Raw genomic sequence first — 16,150 nt, forward strand, 5'->3', positions numbered from 1 at the left:
GGACGCCGCTGTCCCGCCAAGCCGGGGCCAGGAGCAGCCGCGGAGAGCGGGTTTGACATCGGAGCGTGTTTGCGTGAGGGGAACTGGCCATGAGAAAGGAAGAGGGTAGGTTTGGTTTAGGTGTTCGGAAGGACTTCTTCGCTGTGAGGGTGGGGAGGCCCCGGCACAGGTTGTCCGGAGAAGCTGTGGCTGCCCCATCCCTGGAAGTGTCCAAGGCCAGGTTGGATGGAGCTCTGAACACCCAGGTTCAGCGGAAGGTGTCCCTGCCCATGGCAGGAGTTGGATAGATGATCCTTAAGGTCCCTTCCAACCCAAACCATTCCATGATCCTATGATAAACTACGTATTATGCAGTATCTACACATTCCATGTTCTGGTAAAGGAGAACTTGTGAGAAGCTGAAGATGCTACTCCAACCAAAACTTAAAAGATAGCCCGTCAGTGGGAGACAAACTGTACTGAATATTCTCTTGCTGTCTAATGAATGTCTTTCATTTGTGAAAGGCATTTTGGCTTGTTTTATTCATTGCTGCTGGAAGCTATTTTCAGAGCTATCAGGTCCATAAATACCAATAATGAACAGGTATAATTGCCACACATTTAGAATAGCTTGTACACATGGGAGGGAACGATATCCTTAATGTCAGATATACCTTGAAAAATGGTCAAATCAGGAGCCTCATATGAAAAAAGATCCTCAAATTTTTATGTATTGTAACAAGGACAGTATCTTGCTGAAACCTGTTGTTCTCTGCATTGTAGTAATTACCTCTGCATGTCAGGTGCTCCTGTAAATCTGTCTTCTATTTGGTGAATTATTTTAGAGCCAAACTAATTTTAGAATATTTCCGGCAACCTGCATTGGCTGATCATATTGCAATCTTGTGAATATGTAAAAGCCCTGACAGTTAAAAATGTGATTGCCACTGTTAGTCTTGGTCTTTCACAGCTGACAGTGACAGAAAATCACATCGCTTCTCCTGCAAGGTTATCTCTAAGCAATATTTTTCTTTATACCATTTCTTTATTTTCAGTTTAACACTTGTTTATTTAGGGGTGCCAGGTAGGTTTGAAGGGTAAGAAACACTGAAGGGTAAGAAACATTGCAGTTCTTTTTGAGCAGAGAGCTCCCAGTTGCAGCTGACGATGTCATTGCTGGATTTTGGTTTGGTTTTTTTTATGTTTGTGTGTTCTGCATCATCAGTGAGTCACAAGCCCTGGGAGGATGAATAGCAATGCAAGTATCACAAAGCAGTTTTAACTTCATGATTAGTTGTTTTTCACTAGGAATCCAGAGGCAATTGGAGTTTCTAAGAAACTATAATCCAGATAACCTTGGTGTAATATGATCTGAATTATAAAAATTCCTATTGTAACAATGTCTTAGGGAAGTAACAGCTAATTCAACAAGATGCAAGATCAGCTTCATGTTGTATGACAAACAGCAATTAAAACTATCTAAGAAGAGATTCAAAAGCTTTTAGGCAGCCTTTCTCTAAAATTTTTGTTAATTCTATGTATTTTTTAGTTGTTTCCAACAGCACAGAAGAGAATCTGGGAGTAATACCTACTCCGTTTCTTATTGAAATGTTAAAGTTACCAGATGTCCTTGATTCATCTTGGCAGTCCCCATGTGCTTTTCATCATTTGTCTCGTGGCAGAAGACACTAATTAAAATGAAATAGAGTAGAACTCCACACTCAGGACACTTTGTCAACTTTTGGCACTACTGTCAAGTCGGGATTGTTTTGCTCTAATATTAAATAGAGAGCTGATGGCTCCCAGCCATGCTGACGTTGGTTTCTGGGAGGGAAAGGTGGAAAACCATTCCCATTAAGCTGGAAAGTGGAGCATATGGTCACTGTGGGTGGTGTGGCTGAGCCAGGCAGGAGGAACCTGCTGGCCCTGCTCTCTGTGGGGCCACCAGGGTGGGCAATTCCCCCAGGAGGAGCCACCCTGCTCCTCAGTGCTGCCCAGAAAAGGAAGCTCTAAGCACAATGTGCTACCCACTGATCCCTCAGAGCCTGTGCTCGGTGCTGTTACGAAATGTTTGGAGTGTTCAGGAACTCTGGGAGCTAAATTTAGAGTGCCTGGCTACACTCTGGATATCACTGGGTAGCAGCTGGGTGGATGGTTCCTATGGGATGAGGGAAAGTGGATGGAATAAACTCACAATTCACAACATGTGAGTCTGATACCATTGCAAATCGTATGGAGAATAAGGTTTGAACTTGATGTGAGAAGGAAACATGGGTGTTTGTATCCATTTCAGCTTAATCATGTTGCTTTTTGTTTGAAAAAAGAACATTTTACAGTATTGTTTTGGAAGAAATCTGTTTTAATTTAGCCTTAAAACAATGCCTTCCTCTTTCTCATTTGCTGTTGAGAAATAAGCAGGGTTTGAACAGGCCTTGGGGAGGTGGCCTGAATTGTATGGTGGGCAAAAATTTTTAATTCTTTGTCACCTTTGGAAGTGATTCCTGTGGGCTGACAAACAGAAGACATGTAGGGTCATGAAGAGTGCTTTGACAATACTCAGCATACCTGTGATATATGATCTGATACCATACAAATGAGTTTAATGGGAAAAATCCAATGGTAAATGCCTCTTCAAAGTAGGGCTTCTTCCTTTAAAAAGTAGGGCTTTTGCAGTAAACCTGAATTAATTTTAGAAGCTATATTCAGTTTTAATAATTCAGTTGCTTAAGACTGAAGCAAGAATTTGTAAGGAATACAGCAAGAAGACTCTTGTTGACAGAGTCAACATGCATCAAGCCCCAGTTAATTTTCTTAGGTTCAGTCTGTTCAACTGCAGCTTTAAAAAGCTGAGTAACTTCTGTCACCACAATTTTACTGACTCCTTTACCATAATAAATACTGTATTGGGGTGTTCCTAAACACCAAAGTTCTTCTCTCTTTTTCTTTCTCTTACTATTTTTCTTCAAAGTTTTTCAGGTCAAGTCAGCTTTTCCAGATTAATAGTCAAAGATTATTCTGAAATATCCCCATCCTTCGCAAAACACGGGATTTCAGGCCTGAATCCCACTTCCAGCTGTCATGGAAATTTCCAGTCCCATCCCAAAGGAAAATTCCATTTTTGGCCTTCCATTCAAACCCCTGTTTAGGAAAGGGTGTGGTTTGAATTAGTGTCCCCCTCAAATCCCATTGATGCAGCTGATTCTAACTTCTTTCCACAGTCTCAAACCCTATGATTTAGCCACAGAAACTTGTGTTCATTTCAAAAAATTAATGAATGAATAACTTTAGAGAGATAGATTTATGTGACATAGCACATTTACTATCAAAAGCATAGTAAGCAGTAAGCTTATCTAGTAAAAGGAAGTGTTACAGTATTGACATGCTGCACTTTATAGGCATTATTTTCTTGCTAAGGACTCAACTTGTTCTTTAGCCCAAAACATTTTAATTTAGTAACATATATGATACAAAAAGAATTACTGAGTGAGTGTAGTTGTAACTGTGTTGCTAAATTTGCAGCGGTTCACACTAAATAAATTAAGAGTATTAGAAGGATATGTGTCAGAAATTTAAGCCCCCAAAATAATGCAAACTGAGTCGAACGGCATATTTGTGGCCTTTGAGAAATACATCCAGATCCAATTAGAACCATTTGTTGGGATCTGTAGAGTTTCTTTTTTACTGTCCTATATATGTTATAAAATATTTTAAACATTCCCCATTCTCATTGTTTGAAACTGAAATGTGATTTATTTTTTTTTAATATCCTGATGCTTCTTTGGCTCTGTTTAAATCAATGGCAAGTAATTCTTGTAATAAAGTGAGCAGAATTGGCTATAATTCTTGAAGGATGACTTAGTAAAATACACACTTTTCTATGCATTCCTTTGGCACATCATCTAACATTTTTACTACTTGTGTAATGATGGAACTATTGGTTTTAATGCCATTTATTATTTCAATAGATAGAATTAAAAATGTGTAGAGCTTAGGCTCTCTAATAGATAGTGGATATTGTAGGAATATTTCTTGCTTGTGGGAAGCAAGACAGGAGCTGACAGTTTAACAGTGGGTGCATTTGTGGGTGAAATTCAGTACTGGGAAAGGGGCCAGTTCCCGGTGATTTCATTCTTCAGGATAGAACATTAATGCAGGCATCTTGCTCCAGCCAAGGGAAGCCAACTCCCCTGACCCTAATCATCCCAAATGAGTGCATGGCCAGGAGCCACGAGACACTGAGTGCCCAGGCTGGGGAGCAGGCAGAGGGAAGCCCGGAGCAGGTAGCAGCTGGCACTGGTTCCTGGAGCCGAGGGGCTGGTGCGGAGGAGGGCTGGCCGGGCTGCTCCCAGACAGTGCCAGCGCCACATTCCCCTGCAGCCAGGCTCCCTGGGCGAGCTCTTAGCAGGGCCCTTGTGCTTGAGCTGCTTTGGGAACACAGACTGACCTCCCTGGGTCTCATCCTTTTAAAAAGCTGTTATTTCCCTTCTGTGCTCTGCTGTAATATTTGTGTTAGTGCCATGTCGGCGCTCTGTTTATTCCATTTCCTTCAAGGATAAGAAAGCATCAAACCATACTTCAAACTTTACCACATATATTTCACATAGAATTAACCAGTACAACACATCTTAATGTGCCTTTCTAAAGAATTATTATCCTGAACGTGGTAAAGACAGTCTCTTTTGGGAAGCTGGAGCACAATGACTTGTCCTTCCAACTTTCCTATCTTCTTTTGTTCAGGAAAAAGGGTGGAGTTCAAAAAGCAGGCAGTAAGGATTTCACCTTTGTTGTTAATCCATGAAATACCTGAGAATAAATCTAATTCTAAATTTAGTCCCCCTGTAAAATAAGTAAAGGAACAGTAACTGAAATTCAACAGGAAAACGGTTGTTATATTTTAAATGTACTTTTCTCAGCTCTGTACTCAACACTCAGGTTAGAGGCCAAATCTCCTTTCCACACAAATCAATCACTTTGTGATTGACTTCAATAGGAGACCGATTTCCTACCTTGAACCTTGGCTACAACTTTGTACCTCCAGTTAAGCTACTTCTTCTCCACATTTTCTTATATTTACTCTACTTAGAGGCTAGCTGGTTTCTCAGTATTTCATAATGGAAAAGGTGCAGAACACATCAAATCAGGAATAAATAAATTGTTATTTTCCCTGTCCAAACGAAAGAGTTTTGAAGCAGGACTCAGGGCTTGAGAATTCTCCTGTGACCGCAGTGTTTGCCTGTTGCCAAGGCCTGTGGTGGGATCTGGATTCTTGTTGTGGTGACAAAATAAGTTCCTCCACCGCAAGTAAATGTCGTCCCCACAAAAAATGGAATCATTTCAAACTCAGCATGACAGTTAAAGCCCTTGGCTTTCAGCAAACTGGGACTTAAGCAGCAAATCAAACAACCCGTTTTCTTTTTGATGCAGTGCCATGAGGTTGGCTACTTAGAATCTTACTTTTTGTGCAATAATAAAATTCTCTTCTGCCCCTCGCTGTTGGGCACTGATGCTGTGACATGCATGAGAATTCCAGGCGCACATGGAAAAAAACCAACTTGCCATGGAAGATTTACTGGTGAGGCAATGGTCAAATTTTTTCTTTCTCTGCAATTCTGAGCCTGGAACAGCTTCCTTGTCTCCAGCAGATGAGAACGAAATCTGGCTCATTTAATCTAATTTTGTCTCCGCCAACAGATCCTTCTCTCAGTTCTGGTCTGCAGAACTGATTTTTATAATAGCTTCAATAGGAAAAAAAGAGAGAAAAATTTAAAAATCTCAGCATAGAGAGCCTCCAATGTTTCCTCTGGACATTTTGTAGCTCCCACTGTTAACCAGTAACTGTGCATCTTTTTTATTTGAATAATGATGCCCATAACACTGGAAGCTCTAACATTTACTCAGCCAAAACCATTTATCTTGTTATAACAGGATCAGCATCTCAGCTGGGGCTTTTGGATGCTACTCTACTACAAACAAAATTAAAACCACAGTCAGCTGAAATTAATAGTATATGGGAGCCACAGTTACTCTGCTCACACATGGAAGGACGTGGGGCGGGTGTTAAATCCCAGCACAATGCATTGAGAGAAATGGATTTTTCCATAATTACCAAACCCCTTAGATAGCAGCTATCACCAGGAACCAGGAGAGCTCCTGAAAATATTGCTCCAACATTCCTAATGGATGGTTTTCCTTGTGGCTATGTAGGCAAGAGCTCGGTGCCAGCTCCCCCCTCCTCCCGCACTGCAATACGTAGGAAGCCTTTATTCCCAAACGGGAGCGTTTGCTTGCTGACATCACATGCGGTAGGATCCTTTTGTTTGCCTGTGTCTTCTGCATTGAAATGTTTGTCTGAGTCACAGATCCCGCTGCCTCCCTTCCCTTATGTCATGCTGCTTGCTTCAGAGCTTCTCCCTGACTCACAGTTTTTAAATTTTGACACAGCCCGGTTTGCTGCATGGCAACTCAATACTTTTCCCTTTAATACTTTATTATGTAATTTTTATTTAAACCCTATAATGATGCAAAAAACACTGCCTTTTTTTTTTTTTTTGCAGCCTTTTTTGAATAGAGAGATTTTATGACTCAGATTCAGCACTGAATTTTGTTTCAAGGCAAAGTCAGTTTAGTGTATACTAAATTAAAAATTTAAGATAGTGACTCCCACAACTTGAATTCTCCATTTAGCTGCTCGCTGAGTTTCCTCAGCTCTAACATTACCGAATGCTCTGCCAAAAGGGGTCATCTCTGTGCATGTGTACAAACACTTCTCATAATTGAAGTAATTACTATTTTGCAGTGCAGCACCTTTCTTCTCCTCTAATAATCTCCTCGATTTGTTTTCTCTTAATAAAAAGAGGACAAAAAGCTGCTGTGCTTTCAGAGTACATTCATTCTCTGGGTTTAGATTCTGGAGCTGCTGATATTGCTGGTGCCTAAGTCTGGGTTTCCTTTTTATTACAGCCACGAACAAAAGAGATCCTGATTACAGCCTGAAATGAAATGAAGACCATGGAAGTCAGAGCTATGCAGCAGTTTGGTTCAAGCCTGAGTCATGGTAAAATATTCCCACTTACTGAGACAGAAACATAAAATTATCGTGCTGGATTAAATCCTTTGTCCTTCAGATCCAGTCTTTCATCTCTGTTGTTGCCACTACAGGATAAATGAGAAGTTCAAAGCAGAGCTTTGATTGTCCTTGACCAAGGACTTTGCAGCAGGTGAGGGCTAAAGCCCCACTCTGGTGTAGCACTGAAAGCTGCATTTCTCTTCCAGCATCCACTGCTTGTGTCCTGCTCTGAGCCTGTGGTGAGCACAGTGCTGCATCCACCTCCTTAAAATTCAGGTACACACAAAGCCAGATGACTGATCCACATGCCTGTCATTAAATGTGCTGTGCTGAAGGCTCTCATTTCATTGTCTTTTTACCCAGTGTGAAAAGATGGAGTTGTAGCCCCCCCCCCAAAAAAAACCCAAACAAAAAAACCCAACGCCAAAGCTGAAGCCACTTGTTATAGAAAACATAGATTTTTATTATAAAAGTACAATTATGCCACACACAAAGGAATTTTGTGCTGCAGAAACTTGCACGTTGCAGTCTTAATATTAAAATAAAGTCCAGAGCAGGAACTGAAGTTGAAAGTCTCTCAGGCTGCCTTTGGCTGCACATCCACTCTGCCACTGCTCTCCTGCAGGTTTTTAACATTCCACTTTGGAATCACTGCTGCTTCTCCTCCTCTGTCCGTGGCCGTTTCCGAGGGTTCATCTCAGTCCCTTCTGTGCTGTGAGTGACAGCTGGAGGCTGCACATCTCGGAAGCCATGGGACTGGAAGATGGAAGGAAAAGCATGAGCTAAGGCTTGTAGGGATAGAAAGCATGAGTAACCAGTTCCCAAAAGATCAGAATGAGAGATGATGCTGCCATTTATGTTTACAGACCAGGTTAAGCTCAGCACTGCATACTTTACAACACATGTGCCTCATTTTGTTTTTTAAAGATATTTTATTTTCACCAACTAGGCTATCACTTTCATTTTACTGTTTATCACCCCTATGGCTATGAAAAACTGCTTCTCTGTAAATTAACTTATGTTGCCTATTTAAATAAATCAAAAGACAAATCCATCAGCTCCCACAGAAGCAAGGAGATGACTGGATTAATTGCCTCAGTCATTTTCAGAAACAAAACTGTGAATTTCTACAACCTAGGATATTTTTGTTCCATGTACCTACTTAATGAACTGAAAACATCAATGAGACATTGTAAGAGAACAGCAGAGCTGAATCTGCCTCTAGACTGCAAAGACTGTTCCAGCATAGTAATTTATGGGACACAATAGGATGAAAACCTTTGACTGCCAAAAACTAAATGTAGAAGTGAAAACTACATGCTGCTACCCAGGAGAGTGCTTGAAGTGTTCTAGCTGGCCTAGTACCACTCATATTTTCTGTTATTGTAGCTCACAATTTAATTTTTAACCATTTTAAAATATGAAAGACCTCGAAGTCAGTTAGTTAAACATGTCATGGATGCAGATGGAGATGATGAGACGTTGTGTGAAGCCTGCAACTGTCTGAATTCCCATCTCCAGACAAATGCTGTGCAGAGAGCACTGCTGACAGCTCAGTGAAGACTCTCAGTGCAGACTTAGAGAGGAAAAGGCATTAATCAGAACACAAAATTGCTTTGCTGATCCAAAACGCTCAGGTAGAGACAATGTGGGGACAAGAGCATTTCAGGAATGCTGACATTTTGGGTTGGTGCAGTGTGAAAAAAGCAGGCAGAATTACCATCAGACGTGACTCTTCCCAAATGCCAGTGTGTCCCACACCAAGATCAATCCCAAACCCGAGCAAAATGTCTTGTTTAAGTCTCCCCTTCCTGTATTTCTATTTCTGAAAGCCTCACCTCACCCAACCCGGGTTTTTTAAAGGAACAACCAACAAGAGGTGCCACAAGGGCAGGATCTGTGCAGCCCCTCTGCTATTTATAAGCAACTCAAGTGTTATTCTAAAGAGCATAATGGGGAATCTTCAAGTTTAATGTTTCGCTGCATCTAATCTCTGCCATTTCCCTGAGGCACAAAGGTGGATCTGTAGCCAACTATCCACTTAATCCAGAATGCTGACTCCCAGTGAAAGCATTCCAAGGGTTATCAGGGCCAGAACATAAAGTAGACTGCCCAGGATGGTTATCTTGTACTTGGTTACAGGCAGGCACCTTGAAAACACAAGAATTTTGTGTATATTTGTGAGGTTCGGGAGTGGGTTTTAGATGGTGAGGAGGTGGCTGCTGGAACCAAGGACAAAGCTCAGACTTCTGTCATTTTGAATTGTTCCTTAATGTCTTCTGGATTTACACCCTCTGCAGCAAGACTGGCAAGGGTAGATGGGTTTGTTACCTGAGCAGCGTTCCCATTGCTGGCCTGGCAGACCCTCCACAGCTCAGGGAAACACAATTCCTCCCTGGAATTTAGATCCTGGGTCTCTGTCTTTCACTATGAAATAATCAGGTCACATTCCTGGGAAATTCAGGTGAATCAGCTGAGCTTACTCCCTTGTGCATAAATCAATTTCCATTTCTATACTCTGCATTTAAGAATGAATCCTTATCAGCCTGTGGAAGAAAGGATTTCATGGGAGAGGAGTTCCACAGCCCCCTCAGAGTGGTGACTGATGCCAGAGTGCTGGAAAGGACAGGGATAAAAAAACCCCACAGCTCAGTCATGAATTTACACATCTCATCAGCTCATGGGCACTGAGCAGCCACTTTGCCAATGGTACCAAAGCACCTCATTTGAACATTTTTAAGTCCTAAGGAATTTATTTTTTGGTTTTTAAATATCTTTTTTTTGTATGCTGGTTATACACAAATCTGACTTGGAAACACTGGATGTATTGACATCTTCCAGTTTTACTATGGAATGAGAAATGGTAACAGCAGACTGTTCTCAGACCTGAATTTCATGAAAGAGATGGGGATAATACATTTTTTACTTAAGAAATCATCTGCTGAAGCAGTTCATCAGGATTAAGGGAAAAAACACAGGGATAATCTTAAATTTTAACTAATCTTTGATTAGGATTCACTCTCAACTCTATTTCAAGATTGTGTGCATTCACACAGAAGAGAGCATAGGTGTTTTATGGTGCTCATAAAAGTGAAAGTAAAAGGCAATTAAACTGTCTGAGATAAAATCCATCTGTTTGTCAGCTGGAGAAAAAAGGACTCACATCACATGATCCAAACAACCTTGGGATGCAATCCCACTTCCCCTTCCAATCTTTATCAAAGTATATATTTGCAGTATTTCTTCTGTCCAGGTGAACACATTCAGGAGTGGGGGGAAAAAAAAAAAATCTGATTTCTCTTTGAAAGTTTGAGGATCTCATCTGATGGCAGCATTAAAATCTGCAGAAAATGCTATGGCAACGTGTTTCCATGAGGACATGCAGCAAATAGTTACGGAGTTGTACCTATGGATCTGACGTTTGAGGATATAAGAGTTGAGTGGTGCTGTGTTTTCAAACCTAAATACAGCTTAGACAGCATCTCTTCTCATTAATATGTATCTAAGCACTCCACAATAGGAAATAATCACAGGATTTAACTAGGGATGAATAAGGACTCCAGCCATAAGCTGGAAGCTCCTTACATGATAGTGGCTGAAAACTCTGCGTATATTGGCTGGTGTAGGGTCAGTGTAGGATAAACACAACATGGTTGATACCACACATAAAGCAGAGATGGGGAAATACCTATGGAACAAAGCACTGGTGAGGCCTCTGGAATACTGGGTTGAATTCTGGTCATCCTGATCCTAAAAAGATGAACTCAGCTGGAACAGATGCAAAGAACCACCTGAGAAACAACACCCTACCTGACCAGGAAAAAAACAGTTCAGGTCTCCCAAAATGAAGGCTAAGATCATTCTTGGTAATTGCACTTAGGCCAAAAGTTAACACCAAGGGCAGATAAAATAAGCAGCACTAGCAGCAGAACAGGTGGGGACAGGCTGCCTGGAAGTTTGATCTGGAAATCAAAAGCATTTTAACTCTGAGAGGAAAAAATACTGGGTCACTTTTCTAAAGAGAAAAGGTGCAAATTACCCCTAAATCTGGAGATATCCCAGTATTACTGGTTCCCTTCAGAAGGCAGCTGAAAAGCAACACTAAAAAAGCAAAGACCATTCTCAGATTTGTCTGAAAATTCCTTTACAGCTGACAATGTGCTCCCATCTGTGAATCTCCATCCCCAGAGGAATACTCACTGTGATGTGATAGGCTATGGTGGACTCCTTCTGACTCGGTGATTTGTACAATGTGGCCAACCTGGTAAAAGAAACCCCAGGTAATTATGATTAATTAATAGAGTAATAAAAATTCCAAATAGCTCAGTGACCAGACCCAAGTTTTCCTACAGTACCAGTGGAATTCTTATGGATGTATTTTCATATAGGTCATTCAAACTGTGGATTCTCATCCTTACGTGACCTGTCAGCTCAAACACAATCTAGACCTACTAAAAAGAGTGAATGATTAATTAGCCTTGTTTCATCACAGAATTTGATGACATTTTTGGAACAATATTCATTATGAATTAAATCCAAATGTCACTTTCTTAAAATGCAAACAAAAAAGGTTTTGAGCACAACTCTTCCCTACTCCATTAATCATTTGTTCACTGACTTCTCAAAGCTGGGAGAGACCCTCAAGAATTCCAGTACTTCTAGGGAGGCTTTTTCCAGAGATTTCACAAGCCTGTCAATATAACCCAGAGGCTGGAGAAGATGTTCTATTTCTATGCTTGCCCTTGCCACTGACACACAGCATAACCTTGAGAAAGTAGTTCCCCTTTCATTTCTCCTCTGACACTTCCCTGATTTGGTGCATTTAGACTCTAAGCAATACACCTTGATTTGTGTTCTACAGTAAATGCTTGCATAATACAGAGAGAAAATTGCAAAGCAGCTCAAAAGCAAAGGGGTTTTCAACCCTTGCCAGTGCTGCTGGTCTGCACCGTGCCCACCTCCCCAAAACTCACACTTACATAAGCCAATCTAGAAAGTGTTCAGCTCTCTATAGCAAGACACCCTGCCAAAAATCCTGTTAATTATTTTTGGGGGTTTTTTTCCTCCCTGAGGTGCCATTCTATTAGAGAGCACGTAATTACAGCCTGAGGAACGCTGCCACTTCATGTTAGCTACACAGGGAATTCCTCAGAACACTCAAATGCTGGGTTATACTTGACAAAATTGCCCAAATCTGGAGCTGCAGAAGCCAGGCTTTCACAAGAGCTCAGCTGGAGCCTCTGACTCAACAGGATCTTTCCTCCCAGCAAAGAGAACCCTTAGAATTAAGCTCTGATATTTTCAGTAGTAGACAGAAAGGAGAAGACAGGTACCAGAGTTGGCCAAAGCACATTTTAAATTTTTTTTAAAAAAAGGCAAATGGATCCTCAAGTGATCTTTGTGCCCAATAACCTGACATAAAAACAACAAAACCACAATGGATCATCAGCTATAGGCAGCCTTTGCAAAAATAAGACAGCATTGAGCTATTTCTGCTTTTACAGTTGTATCCAGAATTGCTGTTTCTGCAGGCCCCACTCCATGTTAGCTGCAGATTTACATCAGCAAATAAGCCATGTTTGTCTATCCTTGGCTTGTTTTCTGCAACTTCTATCTGCAGCCTTCCTAGCTGTGTTGCAGAAGAAAAAAAGTTCTTTTCATATATAAAATTAACTTTTGTTCACTGCAATCATTATGTTGATGCAACTTGTCCTAAAAAGACTGTTAACTAATCAGTGATGTTAATTTAATTCCAAATTAAACAGCCTGCTGTAATCATTCTGCATTGCCTTCAAACTTAGAATTTAAAAACAAAACTCCCCAAGAAAGTGTCACCGCATTTTTCTTTCAAATTCAACAAGCAAAACTCTGCACAACAACATTCCTGCAGCATTTTTGCTCACTGCAGAAGATTAGGGAATTGCAGCACAGCTCCTTAATCTCAAGCTGCTGCATGGTGATATTATACACAGGACAAATTTAACTGACCAGGAACGAGAAATGACCTTGCAATGCAAAGAGGGGAAAGGAGAACCAGGAAACAGAGGAGATCTCATTGCAACAGACAGAATTTCACACTGTTTTTAGAAGGGTTCAACCCACCCCCCACACCTCAGCCCTGTGCTGGCCATCAATGCAGCCCCTTCTGCCTCTCTGCAGGTCACTGGAACCAGGAATTGCACAGCTCTGCAGGATCCTGCTGCATTCCAAAGCAGAAGGGTCCAGTGGCTGCCCCTGAAGCTCAGGGTCAGCGGCCTGTCCTGAGGGTCACTGTCTAGGTGGTTTTAATGCCTTCCTTGGCATCTCTAGCTTTGGACTGACAGGGGATGAAAACACTGAAGCAAAAAAATTCTACCCAAAGAAATTTTAGTGGCTACAACCAACCAAAGCAAGGCAAGGAGCCAAATTCAAACCCATGCTTCAGTCTGAAAGATTCTCCAGTGCCACACTTGTCATTGCATGGATTTTCCTCACGTTTTCACTCACCTCTGACTGTTGTCCCAGTGAAAGATTAAACGGACGGTGGCAGCGTGTCCCCAGCTTTCTCCTGAGGGACACAAAATGACAGATCATTATCTCTTATACCACCACCACTGTCAGCAAGCTGAAATGAAATTAATCTTCAAAAACCCCCCATGATTAAAACAAAACATGTCCTTCTTGCAGTGATGCATCACATCTTTTTCATACTTGCAAGGATTGCACAACAAATACACCGAGACAAGAAATAACTTCTGTAGTCAGTGTGTTTTATAGAAATCTTGATGCAATACTTCCATATTCGTAGAAAAATGTTATGGATGCCTAATAAAGGACAGGTACTAGACAAATCTTGAAAACAGAGGCAGCTTGAAGAAGAGATGTGTCTAATTACTACTGAAAAAGTCTGGTGAGGAGGTCTAAATCCTACTTCAGAACTGCAATATTCTGTCTCTCAGGCATAATTATGAGCAAACATCACTCCCTTTGGGATAGCAGCTTTGGGAGAAAGTCAATGATTATTAAAGTATTAAGGGCCCCTGAAGCAGTCTTCTGCTTCTGACAGCAAAATGCAAAATAACACAACCAAAAGCAAGGAGTAGGGAAGTGTGGTGGAAAGAGAGAAGGAAGTTTGGATTGTTATCCTGATTCAGGGGCACAGTCACTTGTTTCAGCTCCCACCTGACCACAAATCAATGTACAGACAGCTTTATTGGGTGCTTTTTCCTCTGTTTATCCCTGTCAGCAGTCCAAAGATGGATTGCACTTTAAACCAGTCAAGTCTCCCCTGTCTACCTGCTCTTTCCTGTCCATCCCTCCCTGGCCTCCACCACACCCCCAGCCCCTCGTGCCCCCTGTGCTCTGGTATTTATTAGAGCACAGAGAAGGAAAAAAATGATCCCACTGTAATGAAGACCTAGACCCTCTAGGCATCTTGCCAGACCTTGCTCCACTACATCTGAGTTGAGATTAAAGATTTTGGCTCTCAGATATGGCTCTGAGGCAGAGATCAAAACACATTTTACAATGGCTACAAATTCCACACCAGCACGTTTCCAACTGCATTGAATATGAGTGAAAAATGCTACTGTAAAATGAGATATTTCTGAGTTGAACTGCCTGTAGATTAATATTTGACCTCCTTTCTAAATATATTTCGTAGAAATGTTTAGGAACACCCAGCTTAGCTATCACTAGTGGGAAAGAAAGCTGTCCCCTTCATAAAGCTCTTGACTTAATACCTTGCAGCATCTGTGCTTTTTTCTTTTCTTCCCCCCCCCCTTCCCCCCCATAATTAAGATCTTCCCTTCTGCACAGGAGCTGAATAAGAGTTTAGAGATTAATGCTTTCATGAAAAAGCTGTTTTTCAGGCTTACCAATCAATGGGGGAAAAAAACCCTATTTAGTGGAGGCAATAGGATTGATTGATTTTACTTGGGGATTTGCTGCTGACCCTTCCCTCAACAGTTCCTTTGGCTCCACCAAACCATGGAGTGGGAGGCTCTTTAGGCCTTTATGATGAGACTTTTGAAATACCATCTCTTCAGAGCAGGGCATCAAAACCACTTGGTTAAATATTTTACCAGCTGGTACCAAATTGCATTTTTGGAAGAGTTCACACTACTCAGTTTAACAATGCTGTGGTCACACACACTGGGGAGAGTCACAGTCAGCTCCATGGGAGGTCATGTCAAATTAATTGTTTGTGAAAGAAAATATGCACAAGGCAATGCAGGATATCTGTGAATTATAACCTCCCCTGAATGTCTTCACATTCTTTACTGTCCCCATGACTCAATAAACACAACATCTCCCAAACAATGCTGGCCAGTGAAAAAAAGACAGACTCTATTAGCTTTAATTGAGTTTGTAGCAAGAAAGGCTGCCAAAAATAATCCATCAGAGAGCAAGAGGCAAAACTGACAAAAAGGGTCAGATCCTGCGAGCTGGGTCTGCCTGCACAGCTCCAAATTCCATGTTCTTCACATCCCTGCAGGAGATGGGCTGTGTTTATTCATTTTACTCTACATCTGTGCCAAATGGTTTGGTGCCTGTACCGACTCTGGGAACATCTTTGCCTTTGTACTGTCCCCTTCTCCCTCCTCTCCAGAACAAGGGAATTATTACTTAGCTCACAGAACCTGAAGAATTTGTGCCCTTTAAGTGAATCATAAAATAATGCAAAGCTACAGCCTGAAATAAGATTTAAATGCTGAACCTTTCCTTAATTTGTAGAAATCTCCACTTCAGAACTGTTTTATTTTCCCCTGTGACTGCAGCAGAAAGGTCTGGATGAGGTATCTGCTCATTACAGGGCAAAATTGAGCAGCTAGAAAAAAAACTCTTTAACCTGGCTCAGGGCAGGCTGTGCCTGAGGATCCCACATAGAACTTCCCTCTACATCATAACTGCAGAGAATTCCAGTGATGCAGCAAATATGAAATGCCTTTGCAAATAATTAATGGAACATGTTCAAGGGTAATGGGAAAATAAACAATTTAAACTGTTTGGGAGAGGCAGTGAATGGTTCTCAGGGAATTTAGGAAATTGCAGCTTAGTTTGGGGTATGAAACCATTAAGCTGGGTTCTTTTTTAGTGATTTAATTTCTTCCTCACCACATTCCT

General features: G+C 41.3%; 1 protein-coding gene and 1 long non-coding RNA gene across 3 annotated transcripts in view; one reads left to right on the forward strand and one right to left on the reverse strand.

Moving 5' to 3' along the window:
• Positions 1-6: 6 nt before the first annotated feature.
• LOC108445905 lies at positions 7-7,379 on the forward strand. Of its 2 annotated transcripts, XR_001860935.1 has the most exons (3): positions 7-105; positions 6,184-6,281; positions 6,940-7,379. It is a non-coding gene; the product is annotated as an uncharacterized LOC108445905 (long non-coding RNA). The 2 variants fall into 2 exon arrangements; XR_001860936.1 differs by lacking the exon at positions 6,184-6,281.
• Positions 7,380-7,480: 101 nt separating this feature from the next.
• RAD51C (RAD51 paralog C) overlaps positions 7,481-16,150 on the reverse strand; it is a gene marked incomplete at its 5' end in the record, with an annotated part of 15,347 nt that continues 6,677 nt past the window's right edge. The window contains 3 exons of the mRNA XM_017730883.1: positions 7,481-7,801; positions 11,246-11,306; positions 13,532-13,592. Coding sequence (XP_017586372.1) covers positions 7,694-7,801; positions 11,246-11,306; positions 13,532-13,592 — 230 coding nt within the window. The remainder of the gene's footprint in view (positions 7,802-11,245; positions 11,307-13,531; positions 13,593-16,150) is intronic.

Source organism: Corvus brachyrhynchos, unplaced genomic scaffold (genome assembly GCF_000691975.1).
Source record: "Corvus brachyrhynchos isolate BGI_N302 unplaced genomic scaffold, ASM69197v1 scaffold283, whole genome shotgun sequence".
In the NCBI taxonomy this organism is placed as follows: domain Eukaryota; kingdom Metazoa; phylum Chordata; class Aves; order Passeriformes; family Corvidae; genus Corvus; species Corvus brachyrhynchos.